Source organism: Aureobasidium subglaciale, assembly GCF_000721755.1.
Source record: "Aureobasidium subglaciale EXF-2481 unplaced genomic scaffold scaffold_23, whole genome shotgun sequence".
In the NCBI taxonomy this organism is placed as follows: Eukaryota; Fungi; Ascomycota; class Dothideomycetes; order Dothideales; family Saccotheciaceae; genus Aureobasidium; species Aureobasidium subglaciale.
The window spans coordinates 211,918-239,876 of record NW_013566972.1 but is presented as its reverse complement, the minus strand read 5'-3'; the positions used below and the strand labels follow the sequence as shown (position 1 = coordinate 239,876).

Sequence of the window (27,959 nt, the reverse complement as noted above, 5' to 3'; positions counted from 1 at the left end):
CGAGACGACCAATGTTTCCCAACCATCAATCTAGAGCATTGGGTGTCAACTCCGCCCTGCAAGTGAGATAAATATCGTTTGACAGCAGTACGGCGGCAACTCCTGCGCGGCTGCGCCTAATAGAATGACATGCTACCGCTCATTCTGAACAAGGCAAACACATGAAACGAATTCCGACTCTTTCCGACTTATATCTATGGATAGCGAGACCAAGAAACGGCAGGCCAATTGGAAGTCTTGATGCCCAGCGTGAGGTTGATATTAGTAAACAGATGCAACGTCGTGTTGAAACTTGCATGTGGTGCGAATACGATCATACGGCGTTTTCACCTCGTCTCGTGCCTTGTAGGCGCAGTAGACAACAGTTGTCACTTGATTTGGGGCAAAGGCAGGTAGCTCTACGGCGCTCAGACCGGTGTGATAGCCGTGGTATTGCTCCTTCACGTGCAGCGATGCCCGGCTAAATCGCGAGTCGACAAAGAGATCTCTCGGGATGTCAAGTCGGCAGCGCGCTCGCCTTGTGCTGTAACCCCGTGGCGGCAAGCTTGGGCATCAAGCGCCGGCCATACAGCGGAGGACACTGGCATACATTGCACTAAAGGAGAAACATTGCTTCCCTGATGTGTGGTTTAGCGACTTTTGTCGCCATGGAGGGCAGTTCTAGGAGAGACGGCAGGGTGCAAGCTCTCGGGAATATCTCGAGGGCACGGAGATGGCGCACATAAGAAGCGGGCTAACTAGTTATGCTTGTTCTGGCGCAAGGACGACGGCCGCCGGCGCGGCACCACGAATTCTGTCGTGCAAACTGATGGGCTCATGCGAGTCAAGGGCAGATATCAAGGGCTTGTCGCAGCGCTGATCTACAACGAAGCCACAAGTATGCCCTTGCGACTTCGTTATTGGCCGCTTCTTGGATTTTGTCATTTCTTTGATCCTGCAGACCTGAGTTCGAGATCCTTTAGTCAGGCAGCTCATGGTGGCAGGGACCGTGTTGGGGACCATGAGTCAAAGGTCCAGGATTTGCTGTCCGGCGCACTTGCTTTTCGCTTAAGCATTCGATGCAGGTCATCCCTTTAGGTTCAAACTGACTGACAAAGTTGAACGGATCGCTTGGTCTTGCTCAGGGCTGGGACATGGCTGGACGATGATCCATTCGATGAGAGATCTCACCAGCAGGTAGGACATGACTCTCCTTACCCACGGGCAGGATTGTGACTGCGACGGATTCTGTCACCATCGAGCGCTCGAGCAAGCGACATCTACATCGAAGAATCGGTACCAGACCGACTTGTAGGCGGATGCGGTCGGATAGACGAGTTGCTCGTGCCGAACTGCTTCGGACGTTGTCGCAAGAAAATCGCGCGGTCGCTTTATCCGGAGCCAAGCGCGGCTCAACTTGACCTACTGCAAGCGCAGTCACGCAAAGCGATCACAGAGGTCTTTCAGTTTACATCCCTGCGGCGAAGAAAGTGCATCTGCACAAAGCGAAAAGGATCGAAGTACATGGGTTTCCTGCAAAGCGGGACAAGGGTGTATCGAAGGACAAGATCTGCTTCCAATCTGCTCAAGGTAGGAACAAAAACAGCAAGACGACAAGAGCAAATAGTGGCAGAGCCAAAGTCAAAGCAGAGACGCAGCGACACGGGCACTCGTTTGGGAAAGGCGTGAGGGAGCATGAGGGCTTGGTCGTATGACGTTGTCGTAAGCCGCCGACTAGGCAAATCGCTATGGCGCGCTTCCGGAAGCCGTGCTTTGGACGTTGAATTCCCTCGAGCTCATCCTTCGATTAGTGAAAGGTTCCCATTCGAAGGCAGAGCGCGAGGGTCAATCGCGAGTTCTTGTGTAGTTTGTCATCAGCAGCAGAGGCCTCGAATTCTTCTTTTTCCGCCCACTCTAGAGCAACAGTTGGACGTCAACAAGCGACCCGCTTTCTCTCCTTGTACAGCACTGCTAGAACAAGACCCTTCGTGTGCTTGACAGATTTTCGATCCACACTCCATCCGCTCGGGTTCCTGGTCCACACGGATCTAATCCATCAGCCCGTGCACCGATCACAGTGCTATCGGCATCATCATCAGTAGTGAGCAACGGCAGCATCAATCGCGCCAGAGCGACTTCTCACAGAGGCAGAGATAACCCTTGAACATCCTTGAACGCGCCTCAGCTGCAGGAAACAGTACCTGGTCAATTGCAAGCTTTTCACCTTTTGCGACACGCTTGGCAGTTTGCATCTGGCAGCGAAAGGAAACGGACTTTTCGGCGTTGAACAGATTTTTCGGCCGGCCGTTTGTTCCTCGACGCACCGCAGCATTGGAGTAACGCATTGCCCTCGAGCTGCCCACTTCCAATACTCGACCTTTGATTGCACTGGCCTGCTCTTTCCGCTTCGGAAGCTCGGTCTGGCTTGAGACCTAACATCCAGTCGCTCTTGCCTACTCAATCTTGCTGTTGTCTGCAACTGTCCTGCTCCACAACCGCGTCCTCGTGCCCGCCAAATGCTCTCGCGGTGAGCCCCATTATTTCCCCAAACCACGACATCATTGAGACGTCTTTTACCATGGAGAACCAATACCCCTCCACCACCTACATGCCTCCGCCCACGAGCTTTGCGCCCTTCCCGAGCTACTCGTCGCATCACCAGCAGCAGTCGCAACACCCTCAGCAACACTCGCAGCACCCTCAACACCCTCAACCCCAGCAGCACCAGGCTCAACAGCACCAGCAACATCAACAGCAGCAGCAGGGTCCGCCGCAGCAAGAGCCATCGCGCGACAACCACAACAACCATGGCCAGACTCTGCCCCCCTTGCACACCCAAACCGCAAATTTTGGTCAGCTGCCATCCTTGTACAACGGCTCTGCTAGTCACCCTCAGACTCCCACTTCCGTCCACACGCCTACCACTTCCTCAATGGGCGCCAGCAGTCTCCATGCCTTCTCGCAGCAACAGCAGCAGCACCAATCGTCGCCGGCGACGACTGGTTCCATGCTGCCTCCGACGTCAACCTACATCCCTTACACGACTTCCCAATCGACTCTGCCTCCTGCTTCAACCGTGACAAGTGCTGCACAAACTCCGGCTCAAGCTCGTCTGCCCGACTTGCGTCCCCTTCAGCCTCAGGCTTCGTACAATGGTCTGTCAACCCTGCCTAGCTTTGGCGCATCTGGTTTGGTAGCTGCGCAACCGTATATGCAGAACCACGAGTCGGAACCTACCCACGTCGTTGGATCACAGGGAAGACGTGGTATCCTGCCAAGTGCACCCGGTCGTGCGGCTGCTCCCACACCAGGCACCGCTGCTGCTGCTACGAGCAAGTCGATGATCCCAGCCAAGGATGCTGATGGAAAGTTCCCTTGCCCACACTGCACAAAGACATACCTTCACGCAAAGCATCTGAAGAGACATCTTTTGCGCCGTAAGTTGTCGCGTCCATTTGCCGAGAAACAGAAGATTGACCATAGACAGATACTGGAGACCGACCTTACATGTGCCATCTTTGCAAAGACACTTTCTCTCGTAGTGACATCCTGAAGCGTCATTTCCAGAAGTGCTCGATCCGCCGCGGTAACCCTACAGGAGCCAACCACCTCGCCCATCAGCGCAGAAACACAAACGGCTCTAACCGCATGTCCATCAGCAGCACCGAGCCAGTCGCCCTCGCAGGCCTCGCCGAGGCAGCTGGGGCTCCCTACGCTAACGGAACCGTCATGAACGGCGTCACCAATAGTCCTACAGTCAATGGCGAGGGTTCCTCGTACGCATCCAGCGTGGCTTCCATTTCCAACCGCTCATCTCGTGCTAACAGCCTGATTCATCCGGGCGCCATGACCAGTGATGGCAGAGGTAGCATCGTAGGTACGTATAAGCATGGTAAGCTTGGTCGTGCCCAATACTTAACCACATTCGCAGGTTACCCCAACGGTGTCCCCTACAGCGGCATGCGCCCTCATTCGGCCTCGAACCCCATGCCCCCAAGCTACAACTTCCAGATGGCCAATGGCGGCCAGTTCTACCCCTCGAACGTCAAGACCGAAGAGCAGGCTCCCAGCGGCTACACTCACCAGCCCCCTCCGATCCCCGAAAACCGCCAACCCAACGGCGTCCCTGATTGGTCCATGTTCGCACCTCAGCATGCTCACGATGGCTTCATGACACAGTCTCATCCAAGCCAACCACAGATGCCCGTCAAGACTGAGGGCGGCATGGAGGGTCACAGCTACAACTCGTCGAACGAGCATAGCAGCGAGCAGCAGTTCTTTGGTGGACTCTACTCACATCCGTCGGGCTTCGGCGAAGATTCAGGTGCGCACCACCTGTCTGGTTTCCCAAACTGGAATATGGATCTCGTGCAAAGCGATCCATTGCAGGCCAAGGCCAATGCATTGCTGACGTACGTCCTTTCAAACAGAACATCCTCAAGCGATGACGCTTGCGACGAGATGAAGAAGTGCTTGACTGTCGACAACATCAAGCACTTCATAGAGAAGTTCACAAGCTTCCAGGGTCATTGGCCTATCATCCACATGCCTACTTTCGAAATCCTCAAAGCCAACCATGGCCTCATCCTGACCATCATCTGTATTGGTGCTGTCTACTCCGAAAAACGCGACCTATACCAAGTGCGAAGAATGATGGAGCTCGTCAAAGACGCCGTCAAGAACGGTTCAAGAATTCACAATATTATCACGGGCGTCGTTCAAGAAGGTAGCCAACCTCTAGGCTCTCTCGAGTCCGATATTGAAGAGCTCCAGGCTTTGTACATGCTCAAGGTATTGTTTTGCTGGCATGGAACTCCAAGCCAACGCGCGAATGCCAGAAAAGACTTTGACAGTGTTGTTGAAATTGCTCGAAGAATGGTCATCTCCCCTGCGGGACCCGGTCAACCTGCATTCAGCATCCTTCACCAACCCGGGCCCATCTCTAACGAAGCTCTTTCTACGTGGAACTGGTCTTCCTGGATCGCCCAAGAAAGACGAAGCAGAGTCGCCTTCACCCTTTTCTTGCTGGACGCCGCCCTTGTCATGTATTTCAACAACGAGCCAAAGTTTGATCCATTTGAGTTCCGTCTGCCGCTCCCTTGCGATGATGCTGCTTGGGAAGCAAAAACTGAACAAGAGTGTCGTGACGCACTTGGTTTGAACGGTCCTGCAAGACAGGCTCATAACGTTTGCGGTAGTCAGCGACCTCGCCAGCCAGACATGAGAAGTGCTATGCGAGGATTGATGGAGGCGAACTACACATTCTCATCGCGATCGACCAACGTCTACTCCAAGTTCATTCTCATACATGCGCTCCTCGTGCAGATCTGCAAATCTCAGCGCTCAAGCTTTTTGCAGAACATCACAGGGCAGTTTGGACACGGTGCTACAACAAGTGGACCCGGCACGCCACTTGGACAGAATGAGTGGATTGCCTCAGACGGCAGCAGCAATGTTGGCACCCCAAGTGACACACCACAGATCCAGAACGCCCAGATCCAGCCTATTCTCAAGTCTATTCAGCTTGCCATGAGCAAGTGGAAGACAATCTGGGACATGGATATAGCTGTGCAGTATCCACACAATGGTATTGGAAATCGTCGCTTCGGTTTCTCCCGAGATGGCATTCACTTCTTCTATCTTGGTCAATCGCTTTTGCGCTCGACAAAGGCCTCGGAGTGGACAGCGCCGCCTGATCTTCGATTCTTACAGATCATGGGCTTGCTCAAGAAGATCAAAGGCTTTGTCTCAAACGAAAACTCTCAAGGTGGTCTGGATACTGGCTCTGTTGGCGACATTGACGACACTTACGGTGTGGGTGACCTGACCCTTGATATGAAACTGCTATTCAAGCCTATGGGAGAGGCAGACAGCCCTATAGCTGGCGTTCGCACGGATATGATACGATGAAACCTCAACGATGCATCTCTGGAATAAGCATATTTTCACTGGATTGTGAAAGCCAGTGACCATGGAACATACCTTTCTCTTCTTCTCTATGAAGTTTGCACGATGTACAACAACAGTCAAACAGCTTTCTCATCTCGACTCAACAACGCGGTCGACGATTTTATCTCATGCACAAAAGTTCGGGAGTAGGACAGCAGCCTGTCTCTACGTCCCAATTCACGCATTCCTTACGCTTTTCATTTCGGTAACCTCGGCGTTGGTGCATGGAAGGACATCGGACGTCCCAAACAAAACACAAATAAACTAGATAGACAGATCGGTGAAGGAGACTTGACACATTGACTGACACGAAAGGTTTTATGAGACTCGGATTCTTGCTCTTTTCCTTTCATTTTCTCTCCTCGCTATGATCGGACTCTCGATCATCCCACGCATTTACAACGGAGTCGAGGTTATTCTCATTGCGAGCAAACACGAACGGTACGACGATGGGGTGCAAAGATTTGGCAAAAGACTCTTCTTCTAAAAGCAAGGTTGGAGTCGGTGCCCCTCTGGGAAGACTTTCTTCTTAAACAGACTTGCTGTCTCCTCCCTTTTATACATGTAGATTTCAATTAAGAACGTCCAAGGTCCCACGACCGGCTTCTTTTACAAAAATGCAAAGACATTACCCAAAAAAAAAGAATATTTATTAGATGACTTCTTTCGAATGGGGCCATTGACTGAAAGCTTTACACTTTCAGCAGAAGGTCTAGCTCTGGAAAACAACCTTGCATCTCTACATGATCGTTCTGCTGTTGGAGTTTTCGTTTGGACAAGGTGAGGAAGGCAAGTGTTTTCTTCACGTCCTTCTCTCTCATCTTTGTATTTCTCCTTCAACTGCTGGATCTTAGAACCCCTAATCCTGTTTAAATTCTCTATTTACTCTCCACAACTTCTAACAATCCCTTGAGATAATCACTGGAGTAAGTGTAGAGTACCAATCTCATCTACTGCTGTGGGGGAACTGTAGAATTGGTGGAGAATTTGGAAGAAAAGTTGTTGATCTGGTGGCTTCATCTCCCTGGTCTCTCAGGCCTTCAGGACGGAAAAATTTGGGGGGTCGCCAAGTCTTTTCCAAATCTACCAGGTGGTACTTGCTGCGTGAGTGTCGATTGTTAGAGAGTGCTTGCAGTGGTGAGGTGTAAAATTTTATAGATGTCAAAGATTGCAGGTATGGCTTGTGATATTCGTGCCGTCACCTGGATAGGAACGTTCTCCACGTATGGGAGGTGATCGAGGTGCACATCTTTCCACTGAGGTGGTTTGATTCTTTTGGTTGATAGAGCTATTCCGAAAAAGAACAAAACAAAGAGGGTAAAACAAGAAGAGAGAGAGCCCAGGAACTTAGGAAAGAAGCATCAGAAACATAAAGCCTCCAGTCGACACCCTCAAAGGACAACGGCATAGAGGAATCCATCATGACTGCCCTCTCCTACAGTCTGCAGCACCGTAGCACTAACCCTCTCATCCTTACCCGCGTTCTCGATAACAGTCTTTGCTCCCTCCACATGATGCTGTTTATCAGTCGCCTCGTCCTGACTAGCAATCAAGCCCCCCTGGACAACATTATCCACAATAACCACAGCACCTCTTCTACATCCCTTCACAGCAGCATCAAAGTAATTCCAGTTGTTTTCTTTATCAGCATCCACATATACCATGTCGAATTTGTCCAGCTTGCCGGCTTCAATGTCCGCGAGTACGGTGGGAAGGGTTTCGATGGCTGGACCTTCGATGACAGTGATACGACCCGCCATGCCGGCATTATCGATATTCTCTCTCGCAACCTCTGCATGCTTATGATCAAACTCCAACGTCGTGATCTTCAACTCCTCATTCACACTCGCCAACCAAATACTCGCAAAAGCACCCAGCGTACCCACTTCAAGACAATGTCTCGCATTAACCGCTTTTGCCTGTAAAGCCAGAAACTTTGCAAAAGCTCGAGAAGAGTAAATGGGGGGTAGGTCTTGGTTGTTGGAGTTTTCGAGGGTGGAGTGGAGGATGGAGTGGTTTGGGGCCGAAGGGGGTTGGAGGTGGGAGAGGGTGTAGATGTCTGTGGCTAGCCATTTTGGTCCGGGGGCTGGACGGCGGGTTCCTCGTGGTGGGACGGAGGCTTGTTGTTGGAGTTTGTCTGTCATGTTTCTTTGGATTGATGAATGTGATTGATGGTGACGGTAGAGTATATCGAATATGGTTGCAGGGTTTGACAGTGTAGGTCAGGTTGAGAGTATGGAAGAACGTGAGAGAGACAGAGCTGACTGGTTACAGAAAGAGCTCGATGACTTTAAAGATCAACCGTGCCTTCCCTACATTCTTTTATATCCCAACCGACCTCAATCACATGGAAGTAGCAAGGCAGCATAGTCAGATTATCTTACGATAGCCTACGAGTGATGCCCAAGATTTCGTGTTGAAGGCATGCATGTGAAACTCGTATGCTAACTCCGAATATCTCGGCCGAATCTTACGATGATCTGACAACTATTTCTAGTATGATCGATTCCGCCCAACGTATCAGAATCAGAAACAACCTTTCTGCTCCCAGAGGATACGATATTAGCCTACGAGTGATGCCTAAAATTTCGTGTTGAAGGCATGCATGTGAAACTCGTACGATGGAGCTCTGCTAACTCCGAATATCTCGGCCTATGAGGTCCGAGATACTGAGTTGACCACCAACTCAATTCTGTGTGCACTCGATATTAAACGAGATTAAAATCGTGGAAAGGCGTGTGACATCGCTAGCTCTGGTGCGCCTGGTTTGTTCAATAGAGAGAGGTGGGGTGGAGTAGTCGTCGAGGCAAGCAAAGCCAATAGATCTGACTGCTGATGATTGAGGAAGAGAAGACAGGACGAGCTTTACAGAACTATGCACTTTGTGATTTAGCGCCTTTGATTGGTCCCGTTATAATTGCTGAATTGTTCGAAAGTAACCCCCTCTGATGTACAGCAAGTATTCGTGTTTCTGTTCGTGGTATCCGGTATCGTACCTGACGTCTCGTATCATGCATGTCGTATCTACATATCCCACTCCACAAACTTCTTGGTGATCTTCTTGATCTCCTTCTCGATGTTTGTCTTCTTTTCAGGCAGCAGACCCACGCCGCCCTCATCATCTTCATTCTTCTTTGCAGCCTTGTCCTTCAAGCCCTTGATGCAGCAGCCGATCATGGCATGCACGGTGTATACTGCATCATTGCCAGCGTTGTGAGTGTTCCAAGACTCAAGATCGAGTGCATACATGATGTGAGAAAGGCCACGAGCGTTAGGCTCACCAGTCAATGCGCGCCACATCAGAGCAGTGTCCTGAGTGGCCTGCAGGTTCGCCAAGTTGCTGGGATCGTAGCCGAGCTTGCGAAGGTACGCAATGTCCTGCTTGGTATCGTGGCCGACGAAGATGATGTTACGCCTCTCCTCTTCTTCCTCGTTGGTGTCCTGTGCGCTGTAAGGGTGCTTAAAACAAGAAGCGATTGCGCGAGGGACGTCCTTGAGGTCGACGAACTCGCTGTCGCCGAATTCGAACTTGTCGGGGCAACCACGAACAAACTCGGAGTTGGTGTAGTGCTTGTACTCGCTGACACGGAAGTGACGGGCACGAATGAATTTGTGCCAGTCCTTGCCAGCTTCGCCATGAGACAGACCCTTCAGGTCACGAGTGTCCAGTGTAGCAAAACCGATCTCGGTGATGATATTGTGGTTCTTCTCGTACGACTCGACATCTACAGCAATGTAGATGACATCAGAGTCAGGAATGGCCTCCGAAGGAAGGGAAAGACCGAGTGAGACTTGAGTGCGTTCGACCTGACGGTACATGTTATGCTGTTGGATGACACGAGCTTCCTGCTTTGCTTCCTTTCCCGCCTTGCTCTTGCCTTTGTTCTTGCCTGCATCCACAGCGGCCTCCATGTCGCGTCTGAAGTAGGAGAGGTGCTCTGGTTCGGTTTCGCCGGCCTTGAGAGCGCCGAAGTGAGGAACAGAGCTGTTGAGACGCTCAAAGTCATCCTTACTTGAAGATTGGCCTAGGAAGTGAGGTCTGAGCAGCTTGTGGTCACTGTACTCGAAGGGAAAGACCAGGCTACCTTCGGCATTGTTGGGCATGCGAACGAGGTAGCTAGGGAAAGCGCCGTCAATCTCCTTGAGAAGCTGGTTGAATTGCTCCAGAGGAACAAAGATGATGGGTCTCTCCGAATGGTAGAAAGGTGAGTAGATGTACCACCTAAACAGATGTTAGTCTTTGATCGGCGGGCGATCGTGATGTATGTTTTCGTCACACAACATAAAGACCAGTGTAGTTGATGAATATCGGCCGGTTTGAAGAAGACGAGCACTCGAGTGGCAGGAACCATGAGTGATTCGTGGTAGGAAGCTTGCTATTCGAACAACAAAAGGTTCGTGTTGAGTGAGGGATAGTCGGGGGGGTCATGGTAGCAAAAGAAGAAAAGAAGTGCACTTACAAGTCCCAGTCGCGATCCCAGAATTTACCACCAGCAAAGAATTGGATGGAAACAGGCTCGCCTTGTGATTTCTTCATGAACTTGTAGGGAAACTTCAATACGGCGTTGATAGGCACGAATTTCATGCCCAAGGGCGAAGTGTCACAGAAGTTGTGCTTGTGTGCTGCGCCGATGGCAGACCCGAGGGTGTCAGGCGAAGTGCCTAGCAATGTGGCAAAGCGCTCTGCTTTGGAAGTCATTTTGATGGTGTAAGCGTGGTTGTGTGATGAAGAGAGTTGGAGAGGGACAAACACGCCTGGTTGAAGCTGCGTGTTGTGGAAGGCTCGCGCGGTAGATGAAGCGCGTGAGCCAACGGGGATTTGAAAGTCTACAAAGCGGGCTCGGAGTGAGGACAATTCTACTATTCGTCAAGTTCGTGAAAAAGTGCGCTTGTTGTGACAGGTTCGTAAGGTGGGACTTGGAAGTGAAGACGAAGCGCGACGCCTCCACCGAATCCAAGCACAGCCAAACAACCACTAGACATGAAATCTTTGTGTGTTTGATGCATGCTTGACGTTAATGCCGCGGTTAATCTGTGTTTGCAAATTACGATGTCATCTTGTCACGCGGTTTCTGGCCTTGAGGTGGTATAATTTGGTGATGCAATGATGGGTATATACAATATGCGGCTGAACGCAACAAAAAGACAAGTGAAATGCGCCTTGAGAAACATGTACAGTGGTTTACTCGAAGAAGCCTCCCTCGCTGTCCTCGTCCTCGTCTTGTTCCCGCATGACTTGGTCCTCGTCGACCTTCTTCGCAGGCTTCTGTGCTTTCTTTTCCTTCTCTTTTTGAGCCTTCTTGTCTTTCTTGGCTCTGGCATTCGAGGCCTTCTGGCCGATTGTGTCGTCGTTGTTGAGTTGTGCGGGTGCAGATTTGAGCAGCTTGCCGTTTCTCAGTGCGTCGAGTTTGCCCTCTTCCATGCACTTCTCGACAACCAGCCACATGTCCGGGTCTCCTTGCTTCTCAACTTCGATCTCATTGCCATCAGCGTCCTTCTTTCCCTTTGTCGGCCACAATGCTGAGTAGACCATGTCCAGAGGGTGGTACATGGAATAATTCAAGTCGACCTTGGCTTCGTGTATTTGCTCTTCGAGATCGGCCTCGCCTTCCTTTGCTCTTCTTTCCAGCTTCTTGAGGCGACGCTCTGCTTTCCGTCGCTCAAAGAAGCGAACCATGTGATATTTGCCAATCAGGTCTTTCTTGCGCTGCTGGTTCTCGGCTTGAGCGAGCTCCCACTCGCATGACTTCAGCTCTCGCTCGTGGTTGAGGCGAACATCGGCAGGCAAGTTCTCCTTGTGTTGTAGTAGACGATTCAAACTGCGGATTCGCGACTTGATAGGGTTGACGGGGTTGGCCTTGGGTTCGAGTTTACGGTGAGGATGCGGGTTGACCTTGCGCTTCTTCTCCTGGCCAGGGACTTGCTCTCGGCGGGAGGGATGTACTTCGCTATGAGGACGCTTGGTTGCCATGTTTGCTGTGTACGGGTGGAAAGCAGGATGATGATGGAGATTATTTTTTCGGACGATCAAGAAAGTCCCTTTGGACGGAAATGGCAAAGTCTAGCCGGCTCCATTTTGTGGGGTAGCCCAAGCCATCTTGGCAATCACCTTCCATCCCCCCTCCATCCCTCCTTCTACCACGAACCGCTGCTGGTCCATCTTTGTCTGGATGCAGAATATTCGTGTCAGATCTATCATTTAGTACGGACAACGCGGCCAGATCATGCCGTCTCACAGCTTGAATGCCCACATGCTTGAGAAGGGCGGTCTATACCTTGTGCTTTAGGTACCTGGAGTACTCATCACTGCTTTGACCTGTAAGGTGATATGTAGCAATGGAGTATTTCAAGATAACAGGTGATTGCTACTACGTATGTGGTAGAATTCATTGGCTCATTACAAGGTAAGTCTATGCATATGCACATCAAAAATGATCAACAATCGTCAAACACCACGCAATCCATCTGCGTGGGTGATATGGATCTTCCAGGAACAGATGAGAGGCATTAGAACCTTCTACTCTTCTCCGTGTCACGGGGCTGTATGGTTTTGTCGATACACGCGTCTTGTGATATCTTGACCAGCACACGGAACAGTCGCTTCGATGGTTCACAATCCCTGCTTCTGTATGAACCGCATCCTGGTCTGGTTCTGTGAAATGGTCAGCTCTCCAGTTCCTACATCTAACAGTTGGCGTCGATCATCTGGTCAAGGCTGCTCTGTTGACCGTACGCTAGCCAGCAAATTCGTCGAAGTTTTTGACGACGAGGACGACGAGTCGGTGCCACCTTCGCCAGAGTCACTCTTATCAACGCTCTCTCCGCAACATGTTCATAATCCTGATGATCCTCTACCTATTGCAGACATGTTCTCTGTCATGACTCTGGAGGAAGGGCCATTAGAGGACCAGAAGCCGAAAGAAACTCACGAAAACAATCTGCAAAGTCTAGGAGTTGAGCCACCATCGCTAGAAGCACCGAATGAAGTCGACAACCACAACGAATTCATACACGAAGAGGCTATAGGTAAGAATATCTGGTATGAATGGGGTATCACGTTCTGACGCTCCACGTCAAGAACATGAATTCCTCTGCAGCTCACATACCTCGCTGAGGACAGCATCTGAGATCTAAATCAACATGATCTAGGCTGATAATGTATACAGATGCTAGTCACCACGACCCGTCTCACTCACCTCAAGACACAGCTAAAGATCGGATTCGGTTGCTACATGAGCGCAACATGTCTCCAGAAGAGTATCAAAAGGCCAATAAGCACCTCGAGGCCAGCTTCGGGAACCTCACACTAATCATGAATCGCTTTGAAAAGGGTCGCAAAGTCACCAGTTCACAATTCAACACCTGCTTCAATATACACGGAGAGAGCAATGATATGTTGCCCAAGAATTGTCCAAATTGTCTGGGATTCCTCGAAGATCAGGAGCGGTGGTACCTCGAGGCCTGCTTCGAGATCAGAGCCGTGATGAAGGAGCTAGAGCAGCACGTGAGAGACTATGTTACCAAGCCTGAGCTCATCCAGGAGCATGCATCCGATGGCACAAGACATTTCAATCCCGATGGCATTGCTTTCTGTGAGCTCAATATACAGAGGCTAGATATTGCTCAAGGTATGCTACAGACATTGTATGTCGATGCTGAGCTGGGCGAGGGTTGGCCACGAACAGGCAAGTCTGGAGACATTAGTCATGACTTTAGTCAAGTAAAGAAGACCGAGCCAGACGAAGTAAAGAATAAAGCGCCAGGCGACCCGAAGACGTCAAAAGACGGCCAAGATAACGAGGCCGACGAGACCACCTCTCATCGGGCTCAAGGGAAGACGAAAAAGAGCAAGACGAAAAAGACCAGGAAGTCGAAGAAGCCAAAACGCTGAAAGTGTTGATCAGCTCAAGCGCTGACGCCACCACATAGAGTATCACAATCAATCCAAGAAGATACGTATCAGTGGACACGCGTGCGAGCGACGGAAAAGGAGTGTCAACCATGCTGGGGAAGAACGCAAGTCGAACCTGCCCAGACCTCGAAACAATCATGCATGCATAACAAGGCAACAGACAGCCACATGACCTGAGATGGTCGATATTTGTAACCACTATCCCGAACAGCCGGTAAAATAATCAAAATTCCTTTCGTTGCGAGTGCAAGAAGTCTGGTCAGTAACGAGAATGTCGGAGTTTCGTAGCGATTTACTGTCGAAAGGGGAGATCTTGTCTCACGGCCGAAGGATTCATGGAAGCATATAAAGTGAATCGCTGAAGTGCAAACAAGGCTTCCAGCGTATGTGCACGCGTGCCTGTGAAATTGTAGAGTATCCGATTGAAAGACCGCAATTTTGGCCGAGAACCTCGCGAACATCGCAATGTTGCGCATGCCACAAGGCTCTTTCAGCTCTACGCGTCTGGTCTTGACAGGGCGACGATCGATGTTATAGCACGATCGAACGCAGAGGCTGACAACGGCGTCGTTATAGTTTTGGACACAGGGGCCACTCACAAACCCCTTTGGTTTACGCTGTCTAAAACGAGTCAAACTGCCGAACACCGTTGGGCGCGTCGGAGCTGGAAAGGATTGATAATTTGAGTACACTAACAGGTGGGCGTGAGATCTGAAGTCCTCTCGACACAGCAAGGATATGAGAGATGGCTTGCATTTGTTGACTGAATTGGGCAAAGAGTGTAGTCAAGTCGAGACGGACATTTTACTGAGTTGGTTGCAGCAGGGCTGGAGGTCGAGAAGCAGGAGGTGGAGGACCAGACGCCACAGGCGGGACCGAATGACGAGCTATCGGAGTTTTGACAATCACCGTCAATCAAATGCATCGACATGCTTCCCGCAACCTTCACGACTCGACTGTGAGTGCAACCAAATTGGCCATGTTAGAGGCTTCACACTGGAACACTGACTGTCAGAAAAAGAATGAGAGGTTGTAGAATATCGAGGCTCAATTTGGCAAGCGAAATAGAAGGCGATCACCCCGTGCCCGCGACATGGAAGGAGCAGCAAGCTGTCGGACTAGAGGAAGTGGCGCGCCAGAGTTCAAGCCAGGCGGAAGTACTGTTAGGTAGGCTTTGGCCTTCATTGGACTCTCTACAGTCGCACTTTCCAGTCGGCCTCAACAAAATAGCACGAGAGCGTGAGGAAGCACGATTGAGGAATTGGAAAGTCGTATATGCTCGGCGACGGGTGTGTAGAGAAATAGAAAGAGGCGTTCTTTGATCTTGTCGTAGCAATTGTCTTGCAGCAGGTCAGAGGACCCCTGCAGACATCAGTCTAGTATTTTGGGGCGGGCGCACAGACTCGCAGCCGCAAGTAAACGTTCTCACGAAGACAGAGACGTGAACCTGACGAAGAGAGCGGTGGGCCTCTCTGTAGCTCCAACCTGTCTCGCTCGCCTCAGCGAAGCCGTCGCCATCGTCATTCCTTCACGTACACACGGCAAAGTCGACTTCTGTATTCTTCTGCGACGACGGTCCAGCGACGATCGACAAAAGGCAGCCTCTCCGGGACGCATCCACCCATCGTACATGCTTGGATTTTGCGCCAGTAAGACAGCACAGTCAGCACCCCCTCGACACTCGACACGACACGACGAGCACAGCGATTCGCATTCTTTCATTCCATCTATTTACCGGACCTTAATCTTGGATAGCTCCTGGCCAATAGACCTAAATCCGGCTACTCACCTAGCGTCATCTGCCTACTGTCGACCTGGTGTTACTCCACCACCCTCGTGACACGCGCCGTCCCAAGACCACTCGCCCACGCCCCTCTTCGACTATCACAGCTCCGACTCTGCAAACTTCCCATCCGTGTATGCTCGACAACACGACCTTCCCCATCTTTGTTCCCGGCCCTCGTGCCGTCGCTGCCATCTACGACTCGGCTTGATCCACAGAAACCGCCGCCATGGATCCCAATGCCTTCATGATGGGAGGTGGTATGCAGATGCAGCAGCAAAGACCACAGCCCCTGAACGACCACAACCCCAACGAGCTCTTGGCCAGGATCGTGCAGGAACTGAGCAAGAACCCCATACAAACCGGCTGGCAGGCCGGCCTTGATCTTCGCACTCGTGCTGCCTGTATCTTGAATCTGTGAGTCCTATACGACCTTGGCTTGTGCCCGATGGACATGTGACTGACTCGTACACAACCAGGGTGAAAGCACTGCGCGTGCTGAACAACCAAGAGAATGTAAATGGCGCCGTCAACATCGCCATGCGCTTCGAGCGGCAGATCATCACCAACAGCCCCTCAGAGGTACGCCGTTGCTTCTTGTTACGCTTTTCCAACTTGCAAACGCTAAAACATGATGCAGGAAGAATGGATGGCCGGCATCAAGTCGAAGTTGGGCGAGATCAGCGTTGCCCATCAAGCACACAGAGAAAAGATCCGAATTTTGCAGCAGCAACAGCAGCAGCAGCAACAAGCCATGGCCATGCAAATGCAACCTAGCCGTTCACAGCAAGGTGAATTGGCTCCTCAAGTGCCCATGGCGCCACAGATGATGGGTCAGATGAACATGCAACCACAGATGCAACAGCAGCAACAAATGCAGCAAGGGCAGCAACAACAACAAATGCAACAACAGCAGCAGCAGCAGCAGCAAGGACAGGGCTTCTCTGCCGAGGAACAAAAGCAAATCTCGAATCTGGCCCGCAACATGATCAATCAAGTACCGGAAGATCAACGGAACATGATGCGTCAGCGTTTGATGTCGGCCATTCCCCCTCAGCAGAGAGAGCATTACCAGCGCCAAGGTGTTGATCCTGTCGTCAAACACTTCCAGAGTATCGCCATCAAGAAGTTTGTCCAAGAGAAGCAAAGGAGGGCACAACAAGCTGGTGGTCCGATCGACTTTTCATCCTTTGCTGGTCAGCAGGCAGACGCCATGAAGATGGCCGATCAAGGCCAACTTGTCGTCCCAGCCAGTAACAACAACATGGGCATGGATCCGGCACCTGCTAACATGGCCAATATGGGCCAGATGAACATGCAGCCGGCCTTGCAGAACAATCAACAGCAAATTCAGAACATGATGGCTCAGCGACAACAACAAACTCATGCTCAGATGCGCAATAATCAGATGCAGCAACAGGCGCATGCTCAAGCCCAGGCTCGTAATGCTGCACAGCAACAAGCGCAGCAACAGATGCTCAGAGGACAACCCGGCGGTCTCAACACCACCCAACCCCCTCAACAGAGTCCTGCCATGTCAATGCTCAATCGACCCATGGCTCCACCTGGCCAACCCGCTCAAACACCTTCACAACCCCGCGCCCAGGCTGCTCCTCAGCTCAACCAGCAGATGAATCCTCAGATGATGGCTCAATTCAGCCAGCAGATTGCGAACAATCCCAATCCTTTCCCCACATCAAAACCAGATCTACAACTACCAGCAAATATGCAGTTCCCGCCAGGCGTACGAGAGAAGATTCAAGGCATGCCCCCTGAAAAACAGCTTGAGATTATCCAGAAGATCCGCAATACACAGCAGCAGCAACAACAACAGTCTGCAAACCAAGTCCACGCCGCGCAGCAGATGATGATGAACAATATGACTCCTGGAGTACCTATGACTCAACAAGGCTTGCAAACTGGCGCCATGGGTATGCCTTCGCAAGCGCCTCTAAACCCTCAGCAACAAATGGCTATGGGCATGTCTGGAGCCACCAACCATCAACAAGTTCAGCAGAGGCTCATGATGCAGCGGCAACGCGAGATGGATGCTAAAGACTTCCCACCGAAATTGATGAATGACACTTGCGCAGTGCCACCAAACGTCAAGACCTGGGGTCAGCTGAAAGAGTTCGTGCAACAAAACCAGCAAAGCCTTCCTCCAGGCGTCATGGACAAGGTCCGTAAAATGCAGTTGTTCGTCATTCAAAAGCAACAAGAGGTTGCGGCGAACAACGCAAACGGAATGCCTGGAAATCAGATGCCCGGCCAGCCTCCTACCGCTCCTGGTCTCAATCAAGCCCCTCCCGCTCAAATGGTTCCTCAAGCACCCCAGATGGGCGCGAATCCGGGAATGCCTAACATGAACCAGCATCCCCAGAACACTTTCAACCTGGACAACATGCCTCTGCCTCCAGTCACGGACCAAGAGTTGCAAGTTTTCAAGGCGAGGTACACCAATACACAGGGATGGTCAACTGAGCAGCTGCGAGTTACTATTGGGAAGATGAAGTTACAGTCACAGTTAGCCAAGCAGCAGCAGCAGCAGCAGAATCCTGCTATGGTCCAGCAACAACAACAGATGATTGCAATGCGACAAATGCAGCAGCAGTCGGGCACACCAGGTATGCCGGCCCAGAAACCTATGGCTCCTACAGTGCCTCAAATGGGTCCTCAGTCAGCCCCCATGCAGCCTCAGCGATCTCAACAGCAGATGGCGATGATGCAGCAGCAGCAGAACATGCCCACCAATCAGAAGGGACAGAAGCGACCAGGAGCTAACGACGATGTTATCGAGATCCCTAATCCAAACCAGTCACCTCAAAGGCCTGCAGCAGTCAACGGGCAGCAGCAGAAGAACCAGAAGCCAACTATGCAGCTTGATCCCGAACAGCTCAAGAACTTGCACCCTGATAAGATCAAGAACATGCCTCCGGAGCAGCGTGCTGTCATGCAGCAGTCAATGCAACAACTGCAACAGAAGATGCAAATGGAGGCCTTGAAGAGGGCTCAATCTTCCACAAGCCAGCCTCAGAAGGTGGTAGATGGTCAACAGCAGGGCGAACAAGCTCAACAAGTCCCTTCGGTACCGCAGACTCAGCAAGCCAAGATCCAAGGCGGTCCATCATCTGCGCAAGCTTCGAATATGAAGGTACAGCAACAAAGAGCCAGGTTGGCTGCTATAACACAAGAGACACAAGCGAATTACCGCAAAGGTCCTCCTCAGGAAGTCACCGAAGCCAGCTTGAACGAGGTGGTTACGAAACTGCGCGGCTGTCGAGACATGATTGTAAAGCTGGATAAGATGCTGCCTACTGCCATGACATTCGTCAACGACCGAATCGTTCACACGATCTGCCTCGAGAGAGCCAAGCTCCTCGGAGAGATGAGCTTGGATGGTAGTATCAACTCGTACATCTCACTGTCGACACAGCAGATCGGCGAGGCCGAAGGCAGAATTCGTGCCTTCATCATGCAATGTTTGACGCACATACAGAAGTTGAAGACGACCTCTTCGCCTGAGCAATTGCAGCAAAACGTGGATCAAGCGAAGCCTCCGCAAGCGCACATGGCAGCTACAGCAGCCATGGCACAAGCGGGATCAAAAGGTGGTGATCGATCGAAACCACCTCCAGCGCCCACATCAGCCGTGCCTCCCCCATTTCCTGCCAGCCACGCATCGCCACACGGTCTTCCCGTCTATGATGGTAGCTTCCAAGGACTCACACCCGACAAGCTCCAGCTTCCAGCCAACAAACGCAGAAAGACCGGTCAACCTGGCAGCTCAGCTTCTACACCTGCGAATGCAGGTACGACTCCTGGTAGCATGCCCAGCCCGAACATCAAGATGCAAAGCCCCGATGACAAGAGGCGTCAAGTTCAACCCAAGGTTGAGCCACCGAGAGGTCCGGAGAAGAAGTACAAGTGCGCTGATGAGTACTGTGAATTCTATGTCATTGGGTTCGAGAAGGAAGAAGAGCTCCAGATGCACACGGCGGAAGCACACAAGGGGATCGAGAACCCTCTTGAATACCTCCTTGAGAACGCGGCTGCTGCATTCGAGCTCGACGTGTACGGTAATGAGAGGGCAATGCCGAACGACAACAACGCATTGCCTGTCACCGCTAAGCTCTCTACACTTGGTCCGAACACAGTCAAGCGGGAGACGCTCAAGGTTGATGGACAAACGCCTGGCAAGAACATCAAGGCAGGCACGCCCTCTCCATTTATCAAGCCAGGAACACCTCCGACCATTGCTCGTACACCGCAAGGCTTGAAGAGAGCTACGGAAGATCACGAGCCAGCTTCGTCATCGCCCAAGAAAAAGACCATGCTCGACACTATGATGGAGAAGGCTGGTGTCACAATGCCGCCAACTGAGAAGCGAGCGGTTCGAGATGAGAACCGCAGGCAGACTTCGACACCTCCAAACATGTGGAGCAGCAATGATGCAGATGATAACTTTATGAGATCGGTCCGCGAGACCCTCAATGGTCTCGACGAAGTTGCACAATACCCAGATATGGACTGGACCATGGATCACTCGCCTGACATGACACCTTCAAGTTCCAACTCTGGAACCTCGGCCGCGACTTCCAACTTCACAGATATCAGCGAGCACGACCGTGTTAAGATCATGTTCGAGAGCGATCCTTTCGGACTTGGCTCTGGCATACAATTTGATCTCAGCGACGATCTCGGCATGGGTATCATGGGCATCCAATCTACATTCGACAATAAAAAGGATGATCAAAACAAGGCCACACCACCACCTAACTGCAGTTGGGATGCCATGTTTGGCGCCAACGCAGGTATGGACAGAAACGATACAAACTGGGACAAGGATCCCATGGGCAACAGCATCTTCGAAGGCGTTACCTTTTTCGACGTTTAGAATATTCTGGAAGAGGAGATTGGGAGGAAGAAGGACACACCCACACGCTCACAACACATTGATGCATTTTCAAGCGCGGAGTTTTGGCTGCCTGGCCCAAAAGAAGGAACAGTGCCAGGCAGGGGATCTGTCGTTTCTTGATTTATTTTTCTTATTCGTTTTGGCTTATTATACCTTTTTGCAAGGCTCTCATTTGCTTTTTTCCTCGAAGAATACGATGTGCAGTGGTTTTTGACTAGGTATATACCCCCAATGAAGCGTGCTTTCTTCTTTGCTACTTATGGTGCTTGTTCTTTTCTCCCCGGGCTTCTTCCTGGATTTCTGCCGTAGAGATGCACAGTACTTTTCGCAGTAGAGCGTTGTCCATCTGGAGCAACCATGCCTGTCCGCTCCCATGGAGGAAGCTTCTCGTTTGAGAATATGATTGTGACTACCCATAGCCTCAGTCTGCTGTCTCAACACTCGCAATGATCTGATATATATTCTCAGGGGTAATGAGCCTTGTACTCCTTCTCCGATATGCCCTCTCTGCTAACCTTTTCCACGATCGTCGACCTCCTGGTTAAACTGTAGAGGTGCACAGTGCTTTTTGTAGTGCTACATCTTCAGTCTGGAGCAGTCTATTCTGTTCGTTCTTATGGATATGCTTGTTGCTGGAAAAATGTTTGCGCCTTTTCATAGTTTCGTAATGTGGCCTCGACCCTCGCAGAAGTTGTGTCATATATTGGTGGGGGCACTGTGCCTAGTGATCGTTCTTGGGTGTGCCCTTGACGGTTACTCCAATGTACTGTGTTTTCCTGAGATCTCTCTGTTGCGAAGTTATTGCTGTCGAGAAGCAAGGTCTTTCCTTGCAAAGGGGAAGTGTCCTTTGAGAGCACCGCGCTATGAGACTCAAGCATCCCGACGGCAAGAAGCAATAGCAGGAAAGATGGTCACGGCTTGGATCGTCCCAGAAACGTGAACTTTCCGGTGGACGATGTTTCTTTGAGCCTGTGCAAGGCGCTTCCCTCCTTCCTTGTTTGTTTGTTCCATCGAGAACTTTCCCGTTCTGTCAACAACAGCATCGAATTGGTGTCATTTTACGCGGCCAGCCTTTCAAGCTGTCATCGTAAGCCTTTCCAAATTTATGTACACACCGACCACGCAACTGACAACATCGAGACGTTGGTCATCATGGCAGACTCCCACAACACCATCGACCCGATCGGTGATGTCGATTACAAGACTCCCTCCTGTGCTCTCCTCGCCAAACTCATCACCATTAAAGAAGAGTTCACCCAAGAGCACGCCTATCAAGCCGCCTACGAGACCGATGTAACTACACACCCCACGAGAAGTAGTCACCAAACACACGCTGACCTGCGCAGACCTTATGGCCCGATCTCGAGTTCGACCATCATGATATCTACGACGTAGCTCAAATTCTTCGCCAGGACGGTATTGTTCTCGAACTTCGATTGCTTCGCCTATTCTTCGTCGCTTGGGACTACTTCCCCCTTGGTCAGGCAAAGCTGATCCGCGACATGGTACTCGATCAGCTTGGTCCCGTCCAGAAGCCAGATGTGACCGTCAATAACAATGAGCTCGCCATTGCTGCACGCGCAAAGCCAGATGCTGTTGAGAAGAAGTCCGACTGTGCCAACGACGAGACCTGGAGCACCCCAAAACAGACACCATGCACAAAGACAGTAGAGTCCGGTACCGCTTCTTTTACCGCGAAGAAGAATGGCAGTCCCAACAAGCAAAAACTCACGCCTACCCGTCACAACCGCTCTCAAGCCCTCTCACCCAGAAGCCCCTTCAAACTCCTCTTCAAGACTCAGAAGAAGTGGGCTCGTCAGCGCCAACTCAAGGCACTAGTCTCGCAGTCCAAGAAGCCGAAGGATAAGCAAGTCAGGCGCGAAAGCATGAAGATCAAGTTGTCAAAGGACGATCGTCTTGAGGAGGAATTGAAGATGGAGCCTGTTACGGTGTCTGCGGCTGAGAAGAAAGCACTTACACGTCAGAAGCTCGAACGTAAGCGTAAGCTCGAAGCACTTACCTTCAAGGCGAAAAAGCGTACTTAGTGAGTAGTTGAGTGTCGGCCTACACGGGGTGTATTGGTTGTAGTTGTACAAGCTTAGCGTTGAGGTCAGCATATCCCTCTTCTCCTTGAGTACAGCATAGCATAGCCTCAGAGTACAGGACATACTGGCAGGAAAACGCACAGATGACAGTAATCTGAAATCTTCACCTCCTCTTCCATACATTTACACCAGTACCCTTTGTAGTGCATCGAGACCATTCACATCGCTACCCAGTGTTTCCAGAATGCAAGCTCGTAGTAATAAGAGACGTGATTCATAAGTTTGACTACATACCTATAGCTCTCACCTTCTGAAGTCACCATTGGTCATGACATCCTCGTACTCGAGATCAGGCTGGAACTCCTCGTAAAGAGCGTCAGGGTCGCTGGCCATCTTGTAGGTGTAAGCAGCAGACTCATCAGGTACGATGACCTTCTCGATGCCACTTGCACAAGCTGCCTCTGCAAGCAATTGCACCTCGCAACTCCTCTCCATGAGTGTGTAGAGGTATGCGGCCTCGTCAACAGTGTTGCCCACGGTCAACAAACCATGATTTCTCAAGATCATGCCCTTGCCTTTTGGTCCCAAAGCATTGGCAAGCTTAAGACCTTCCTCCTCGTTGAACACAATCCCGCCAAACTCCTTGTAGACAGCCTGAGCCTCTCCATAGAAGTAGCAAACATCCTGATTCAACATCTCCAACGGCCTAGCAAAAGTGCTCCATGCCTTTCCATACGGCGAATGCGTATGACACGCAGCAACAACATCAGGCCTAGCCTTATGCACCGCGCTATGAATCAAAANCCCCGCCGCATTAGCCGGCCTAGACATATTGCCTCCAATCGCCACACCCTCATAATCCACCAAAATCATATCTGACGCCTTTAGCAGACCAAAATGCTTTCCCAAAGGGTTTGTCCAAAAGGTGTGGATGTTTTCGGGATCGCGTACGGAAATGTGGCCACTCATGCCTTCGGTGTAGCCTTTTCTGGCAAAGACGCGGAAGGCGCCGGCCATGTGTTGAAGCATGTCGCGACGGTGGGCGTCGAAGGAGATGTATTTGGGGATTCCGGGGAGGCAGACGCCTTGGGAGATTGCTTCCAAGGGTGTCTTTTCTTTCTTTTCGACTTCGAGGCCGGGGTTTGTGGGTTTGGTGGGCTTGATTGCCATGGTTGTTGTGGGCTCGGGAGCAGAGACGGCGGAGGGTGCCATTGTTGCGATTGTATGGTGTGGTATGCTTGTACTTGTAGCAGAAGATGTGCAGAAGATGTCTAGCAGTCTGTAGTGTGGAATGACTTGTAGGATATGGAGGGCAGAAGATGGAAATTGAAAGAGTCGGGGGAATTGCGAGGTGTGTCGCGCCTACCTCTAGATATGCCTACTGTTGTCGGTCGTGGCTCACCTTCTCGGCCATCGCTTTCCTCTTTGTCTGCGAAACCGCTGGCCTATCGATGCCCCGCCCACCGAGGGCCGATCAGGGTGCTTATCCTTATCCGCCACTTGGCTTCGCATGTGGTTGACTTATTGGGTATCTGTACCCCCCTTGTAGAATATCGAGTATGGATACCCCTCCAGCGACACTTGCATAAGGCACAGTATCTTCCAAGATTCAGTTCAATGTCATTCGGACTCAAAGGTTCAACTGATATGCCATTGTAAATAAGGATTTCAAGACTTGATTACACAGAACCATAGTCGGATGTGTACGTTCTCACAAATAGGCTGTTCCTTCCACCAACGGTATGGTACAATATCTGGGATGCACGAAATTTCTTGACCTCGGGTCTCTCTCCCACGCAGCCTACGACATGCGAGCAATGAAGTTTTGAGATGCTCATCTCATACTGTAAAGGTGCCCAGCAAGATTGGACTGTAAAAAATGCAGCATGATTTTGGTTTTTTGATGTGCTATGACGAGAGACGCTGTGCTCGATGTCTCTCCGTAGACACGGCGTGTACGTGAGAGTTGATCCTGCCTTTTTCATGGCTCTGTACACGTCCACCATCGATGAGGAGAGTAGAGCAGCCTTTCTGCCAGCAAACAGCCCCGCGACTGCAAGGTCGAGGTGCCCAAGTCAAGTGCTTTCACCCTTACTCATCCCCCTTTCCTTCTTCTGACCCTGATACAAAACACTAATCTTCTCCTTGCCCGCCCTAATGACCTCGAGATGGATGTCACCATCTTTCTTGACAGTGACCCCATCTTCCTTCTTCCCCTTAATACTAGCAGTCTTCTTTATAGTATTAAATTTATCACACGCCGAGAATCTGACTAGACATGGTGCAGATCGCCTAATATCCTGCAAGGTCGAGGTAAGAGTAAGAGACACGGAGAATTCGCATCCTAAGTGCACATACCTAAGCTACATAACCATGTGCCTAACTTCACACTTAACCATACATTCAGCCTAGAGCATCTAATTACTTGTTATGGTCCTCAAGACCGTCAACTGCATCGTTCCTGCCTCCGAACGCGTCCTTAGTAGACAGGAACCTTAAAAGCAGGAAAAGTGTAAGTCCAGCTGTCAATAGATGCCTGATCATTGATACAGTCGAAAGTGCTGTTGCCATGCCAGATAGGACGGGTAGGCCATTGACAAAGCATCTGAGTCTCACCCGCGTAATCGCCCGACGAAACAGTAGCGTTCAAGCGCGAAGGCTTGTTGCCATTCTCGACCCAGTCAATCATGACGTGCATGTTGTTTTCAGGGTAAGGGCCAGGTTGGAGACTGTTGGTTCCGCAGTGGGCAGCACCAGGAATGAGGTAGAATTGGTACCAGTCCTCAAGCTCCTTTTGGGCTTCCTCTTGCGAGAGTTGGCCGTACATGATGGAGCGCACGGATTGCCAGTAGTGGACGGAAGAAGCGGCGGGGATGCTAGGATCAGATTCGCCGTGGTAGTGAAGAAGCTTACCGCCGGATTCTCTGAAGTTGGTGAGGTCGGGAACAGTGGTTTGCAGACTGTCCAGGTAGCGCACCATACCAATGTTCATCCACTCAACAAGAGTATCATAGGTGACGCCATCAAGGTCGGAAAGGTTGTCAAGATCCAGAAGCTGAACAAACTTGGTCACGTATTCACCACCAGTAGACGGGATGCTCAGCTCATAGGAGCTTGTGTTGGAGTTGTAAGTCGGATCAGCATCAGACAACTCAGAGCCGATTTGCCAAGAGAGATAAGCACGCTCTCCCTTCGAGTCGTGAAGACCGTCGTAAACAGCTTGAGCAACAGCAACATCCTGAGCAGTGACAGTGCCGTTCTGGGCAGGTGTAGTGCTACTCTGGCTATTCTCTTGACGCTTAGCCTTTGCACCACTAAAGCCAAAACCCAGGGAGGAGCTGGTCTCAGCAGCGCAGTAGTAAGACTCGCCAATGATAGAAGTCAGGTTAAAGTTCAGCTTGCAGAGATCGGTACGAGAGATGACACCATCAGTCCTGCCATCGAGAGGGTCACAGGCCGCGATGGTAGCATTGACGATCTTCGCGAGCGCACATGGAGGAGGGTAGTAATCCATGGTGTGCTCCACGGTTGCGGGAAAGACGTGATGGACCTGTTGCTGAGCGAAGCGGAAGGCGGGAGCACCGGTAATGGCTCCGTCGTACTCGTCTCCGAAGCGTTGGACCTGGCTCATACCCTCACGTCCACCATCAGAGCAACCTTCGTAGTAGGTGTAGATCTTGGTGTTGTTCATGCCGTAGAAGCCCTCGGTAATGTATTTGCCGACCTTGGTCATCTCGCCGAGCGCTTGGTAGGAGAACATGTATGTAGCATCCCAATTGATAGAGCCGTTACCAGCAAGAGCGACCTCGTCGTAGCTGTAATCAAAGGCATCGTAGCCAGCGGAAGTGGCAGCACCGACAGCACCGTATTCGAGACCTCCAGTAGCGGTACTTGAGAGCGAGAAACCACCTGATACAAGTCAGTGTATGAATTCTCGTGTCGGCTCGACGTACTTACCTCCACCGGCGACGTAGAAGCGCTTCTTGAAGTCCGAGGGCTGAGGGAAAGCATACTTGACAACAACCTCATCGTTCTTGCCAGTATGGGTGTAAGTAATGGTGACATTACAGTAGCTGTACGTGGTACCGCTGCCCGAAGTAGATCCCATACCGCCCATGCTGGTGGAAGCATTGTAGACGGCACTTGCGGTCACAGTCGATGGGATCAAGTCGATGCCTAAGAGGGTACCGTTGGCAGGAAGAGCAGCCTGAACGTTGGAGACAGTGCAAACATCAGCAAGAGACGAAGCATTTGCGACTGTAAGGCTGGCAGCTACTGCTGCACGAGTGAGGTGGCTCATGGTCGAATGGGGTTGTTGGGTATGGAGAAGCTTGAGGCCTAGGATGAAGACTGTTTTAGTGAGTTTGTTCCTGAGGTAATCTCCTGGCTACGAGCTCTACTTATACGGCTTGTGGACTTCTGAATCTCAGACCATACGACAGTGGAGAAGGCGTAGCAATGGCCGCGTAAGATGGTCCGCACGCATTTATTTCCGAAAGCCCTATATGCGAGGGATATACTGGAAACACAAAGTCTTGATCAGCGGTATGATGCGTTGCTCCAGGAATGCCATCTTGTCGCAAGAGGTGGTGGCTGATGGCACGTCGGTTGTGGCTTGTAAGTTTGACATGTCCTTTTTCCTGCTTGTCTTCTGTCAGTGACGCATATGGGACGCGTTTCTGTCTATTCTGAGATCTTCAAGCCTGTCGGGCCTCGTCCCAGTAATTGCTTGTGACACCACGCGTGTATCTACCTCTGGTGAATCGATTTTTGCATAGCAGTGTCAACGCTGGTTGTGGTGGGGAGTGGGGATTTGCAAGTCGCATGATTCTGCGAAATTGGCAAGACCATCTGAGACGAGACCAGCAGTGTCGCAAGGCCCATCGAAATGCTCGTTCTCAGAGACCAGGACAGAAGAGGCGACTTGAGTTTTCTCGACGAGCAAAGCTCGACTCTCTTTGCTCGTCTCCTTCTCCCTCCGTCACGAAGCGGAGCAATAACGAGCTGTAAGAATGCAAAGTCATTTTCAGGAAACAAGAAGCGTGCGCAGAGAGCCAAACACCGACGAATCTCCTGTAGACGCGTCAACATCGAGAATACATCATGCCTTGATGCAGCTATTAAAGTGATGTACTCTTGACGAGGGAGAGGAGGAAACGCGGCTACTCAAAGTTTCGCTGGAGAGACGTCATCTCAGCATAACAATCACCTGGCAACTCGCGCGTTCTCATCTACGCCTTCACGAGCCACCATGTGTATGGCTGGAAGGATGAACATCGTTGAATTGATTGTCTACACATCGAGCCCTATTTCCCATATGGTTCGTCGAGTGAGATTTATTTGAAGGGCCTGGTATTGGAGCATCAATGGTCACTG

The 27,959-nt window shown here is 51.1% G+C and overlaps 9 protein-coding genes across 9 annotated transcripts; 4 read left to right on the top strand and 5 right to left on the bottom strand.

The window, feature by feature from the left end:
- Window positions 1-2,557: 2,557 nt before the first annotated feature.
- On the top strand, window positions 2,558-5,889 carry AUEXF2481DRAFT_7910 (uncharacterized protein; the record flags this gene model as incomplete). The annotated part of the gene is made up of 3 exons (XM_013485168.1): window positions 2,558-3,416; window positions 3,467-3,856; window positions 3,911-5,889. The coding sequence occupies 3 exons, from the start codon at window positions 2,558-2,560 to the stop codon at window positions 5,887-5,889; spliced, it is 3,228 nt and encodes a 1,075-aa protein (XP_013340622.1).
- A 1,430-nt stretch (window positions 5,890-7,319) lies between these two features.
- AUEXF2481DRAFT_32418 (uncharacterized protein) lies at window positions 7,320-8,072 on the bottom strand (the record flags this gene model as incomplete). Its single annotated transcript, XM_013485199.1, has 1 exon — window positions 7,320-8,072. One exon carries the CDS (start codon window positions 8,070-8,072, stop codon window positions 7,320-7,322), a length of 753 nt encoding a protein of 250 aa, XP_013340653.1.
- An 880-nt stretch (window positions 8,073-8,952) lies between these two features.
- On the bottom strand, window positions 8,953-10,627 carry AUEXF2481DRAFT_32417 (uncharacterized protein; the record flags this gene model as incomplete). The annotated part of the gene is made up of 2 exons (XM_013485198.1): window positions 8,953-10,150; window positions 10,389-10,627. The coding sequence occupies 2 exons, from the start codon at window positions 10,625-10,627 to the stop codon at window positions 8,953-8,955; spliced, it is 1,437 nt and encodes a 478-aa protein (XP_013340652.1).
- A 366-nt stretch (window positions 10,628-10,993) lies between these two features.
- Window positions 10,994-11,937, bottom strand: AUEXF2481DRAFT_43305 (uncharacterized protein). The gene has a single exon (XM_013485222.1). It carries the CDS (start codon window positions 11,897-11,899, stop codon window positions 11,111-11,113), a length of 789 nt encoding a protein of 262 aa, XP_013340676.1. The 5' UTR covers window positions 11,900-11,937; the 3' UTR covers window positions 10,994-11,110.
- Window positions 11,938-13,224: 1,287 nt separating this feature from the next.
- On the top strand, window positions 13,225-14,044 carry AUEXF2481DRAFT_43304 (uncharacterized protein). Its single transcript, XM_013485221.1, has one exon. It carries the CDS (start codon window positions 13,241-13,243, stop codon window positions 13,817-13,819), a length of 579 nt encoding a protein of 192 aa, XP_013340675.1. The 5' UTR covers window positions 13,225-13,240; the 3' UTR covers window positions 13,820-14,044.
- A 1,808-nt stretch (window positions 14,045-15,852) lies between these two features.
- AUEXF2481DRAFT_32414 (uncharacterized protein) lies at window positions 15,853-20,517 on the top strand (the record flags this gene model as incomplete). Its single annotated transcript, XM_013485197.1, has 3 exons — window positions 15,853-16,040; window positions 16,103-16,205; window positions 16,264-20,517. The coding sequence occupies 3 exons, from the start codon at window positions 15,853-15,855 to the stop codon at window positions 20,515-20,517; spliced, it is 4,545 nt and encodes a 1,514-aa protein (XP_013340651.1).
- A 797-nt stretch (window positions 20,518-21,314) lies between these two features.
- AUEXF2481DRAFT_82526 (uncharacterized protein) lies at window positions 21,315-22,760 on the top strand. The gene is made up of 3 exons (XM_013485259.1): window positions 21,315-21,625; window positions 21,679-21,831; window positions 21,885-22,760. Exons 2-3 carry the CDS (start codon window positions 21,691-21,693, stop codon window positions 22,581-22,583), a joined length of 840 nt encoding a protein of 279 aa, XP_013340713.1. The 5' UTR covers window positions 21,315-21,625; window positions 21,679-21,690; the 3' UTR covers window positions 22,584-22,760.
- A 69-nt stretch (window positions 22,761-22,829) lies between these two features.
- On the bottom strand, window positions 22,830-23,999 carry AUEXF2481DRAFT_43301 (uncharacterized protein). Its single transcript, XM_013485220.1, has one exon. It carries the CDS (start codon window positions 23,793-23,795, stop codon window positions 22,887-22,889), a length of 909 nt encoding a protein of 302 aa, XP_013340674.1. The 5' UTR covers window positions 23,796-23,999; the 3' UTR covers window positions 22,830-22,886.
- Window positions 24,000-25,062: 1,063 nt separating this feature from the next.
- AUEXF2481DRAFT_68924 (uncharacterized protein) lies at window positions 25,063-26,883 on the bottom strand (the record flags this gene model as incomplete). Its single annotated transcript, XM_013485245.1, has 2 exons — window positions 25,063-26,492; window positions 26,541-26,883. 2 exons carry the CDS (start codon window positions 26,881-26,883, stop codon window positions 25,063-25,065), a joined length of 1,773 nt encoding a protein of 590 aa, XP_013340699.1.
- Window positions 26,884-27,959: the final 1,076 nt, after the last annotated feature.

Excerpts from the sequence above, each read along its gene's own strand:
- AUEXF2481DRAFT_43305 (XM_013485222.1), bottom strand. The coding sequence starts at position 11,899 with ATGGCAACCAAGCGTCCTCATAGCGAAGTACATCCCTCCCGCCGAGAG.
- AUEXF2481DRAFT_82526 (XM_013485259.1), top strand. The coding sequence starts at position 21,691 with ATGGCAGACTCCCACAACACCATCGACCCGATCGGTGATGTCGATTAC. Across the intron at positions 21,832-21,884 it reads AAGCCGCCTACGAGACCGAT|ACCTTATGGCCCGATCTCGA; the intron begins GTAACTACACAC and ends TGACCTGCGCAG.
- AUEXF2481DRAFT_43304 (XM_013485221.1), top strand. The coding sequence starts at position 13,241 with ATGAATCGCTTTGAAAAGGGTCGCAAAGTCACCAGTTCACAATTCAAC.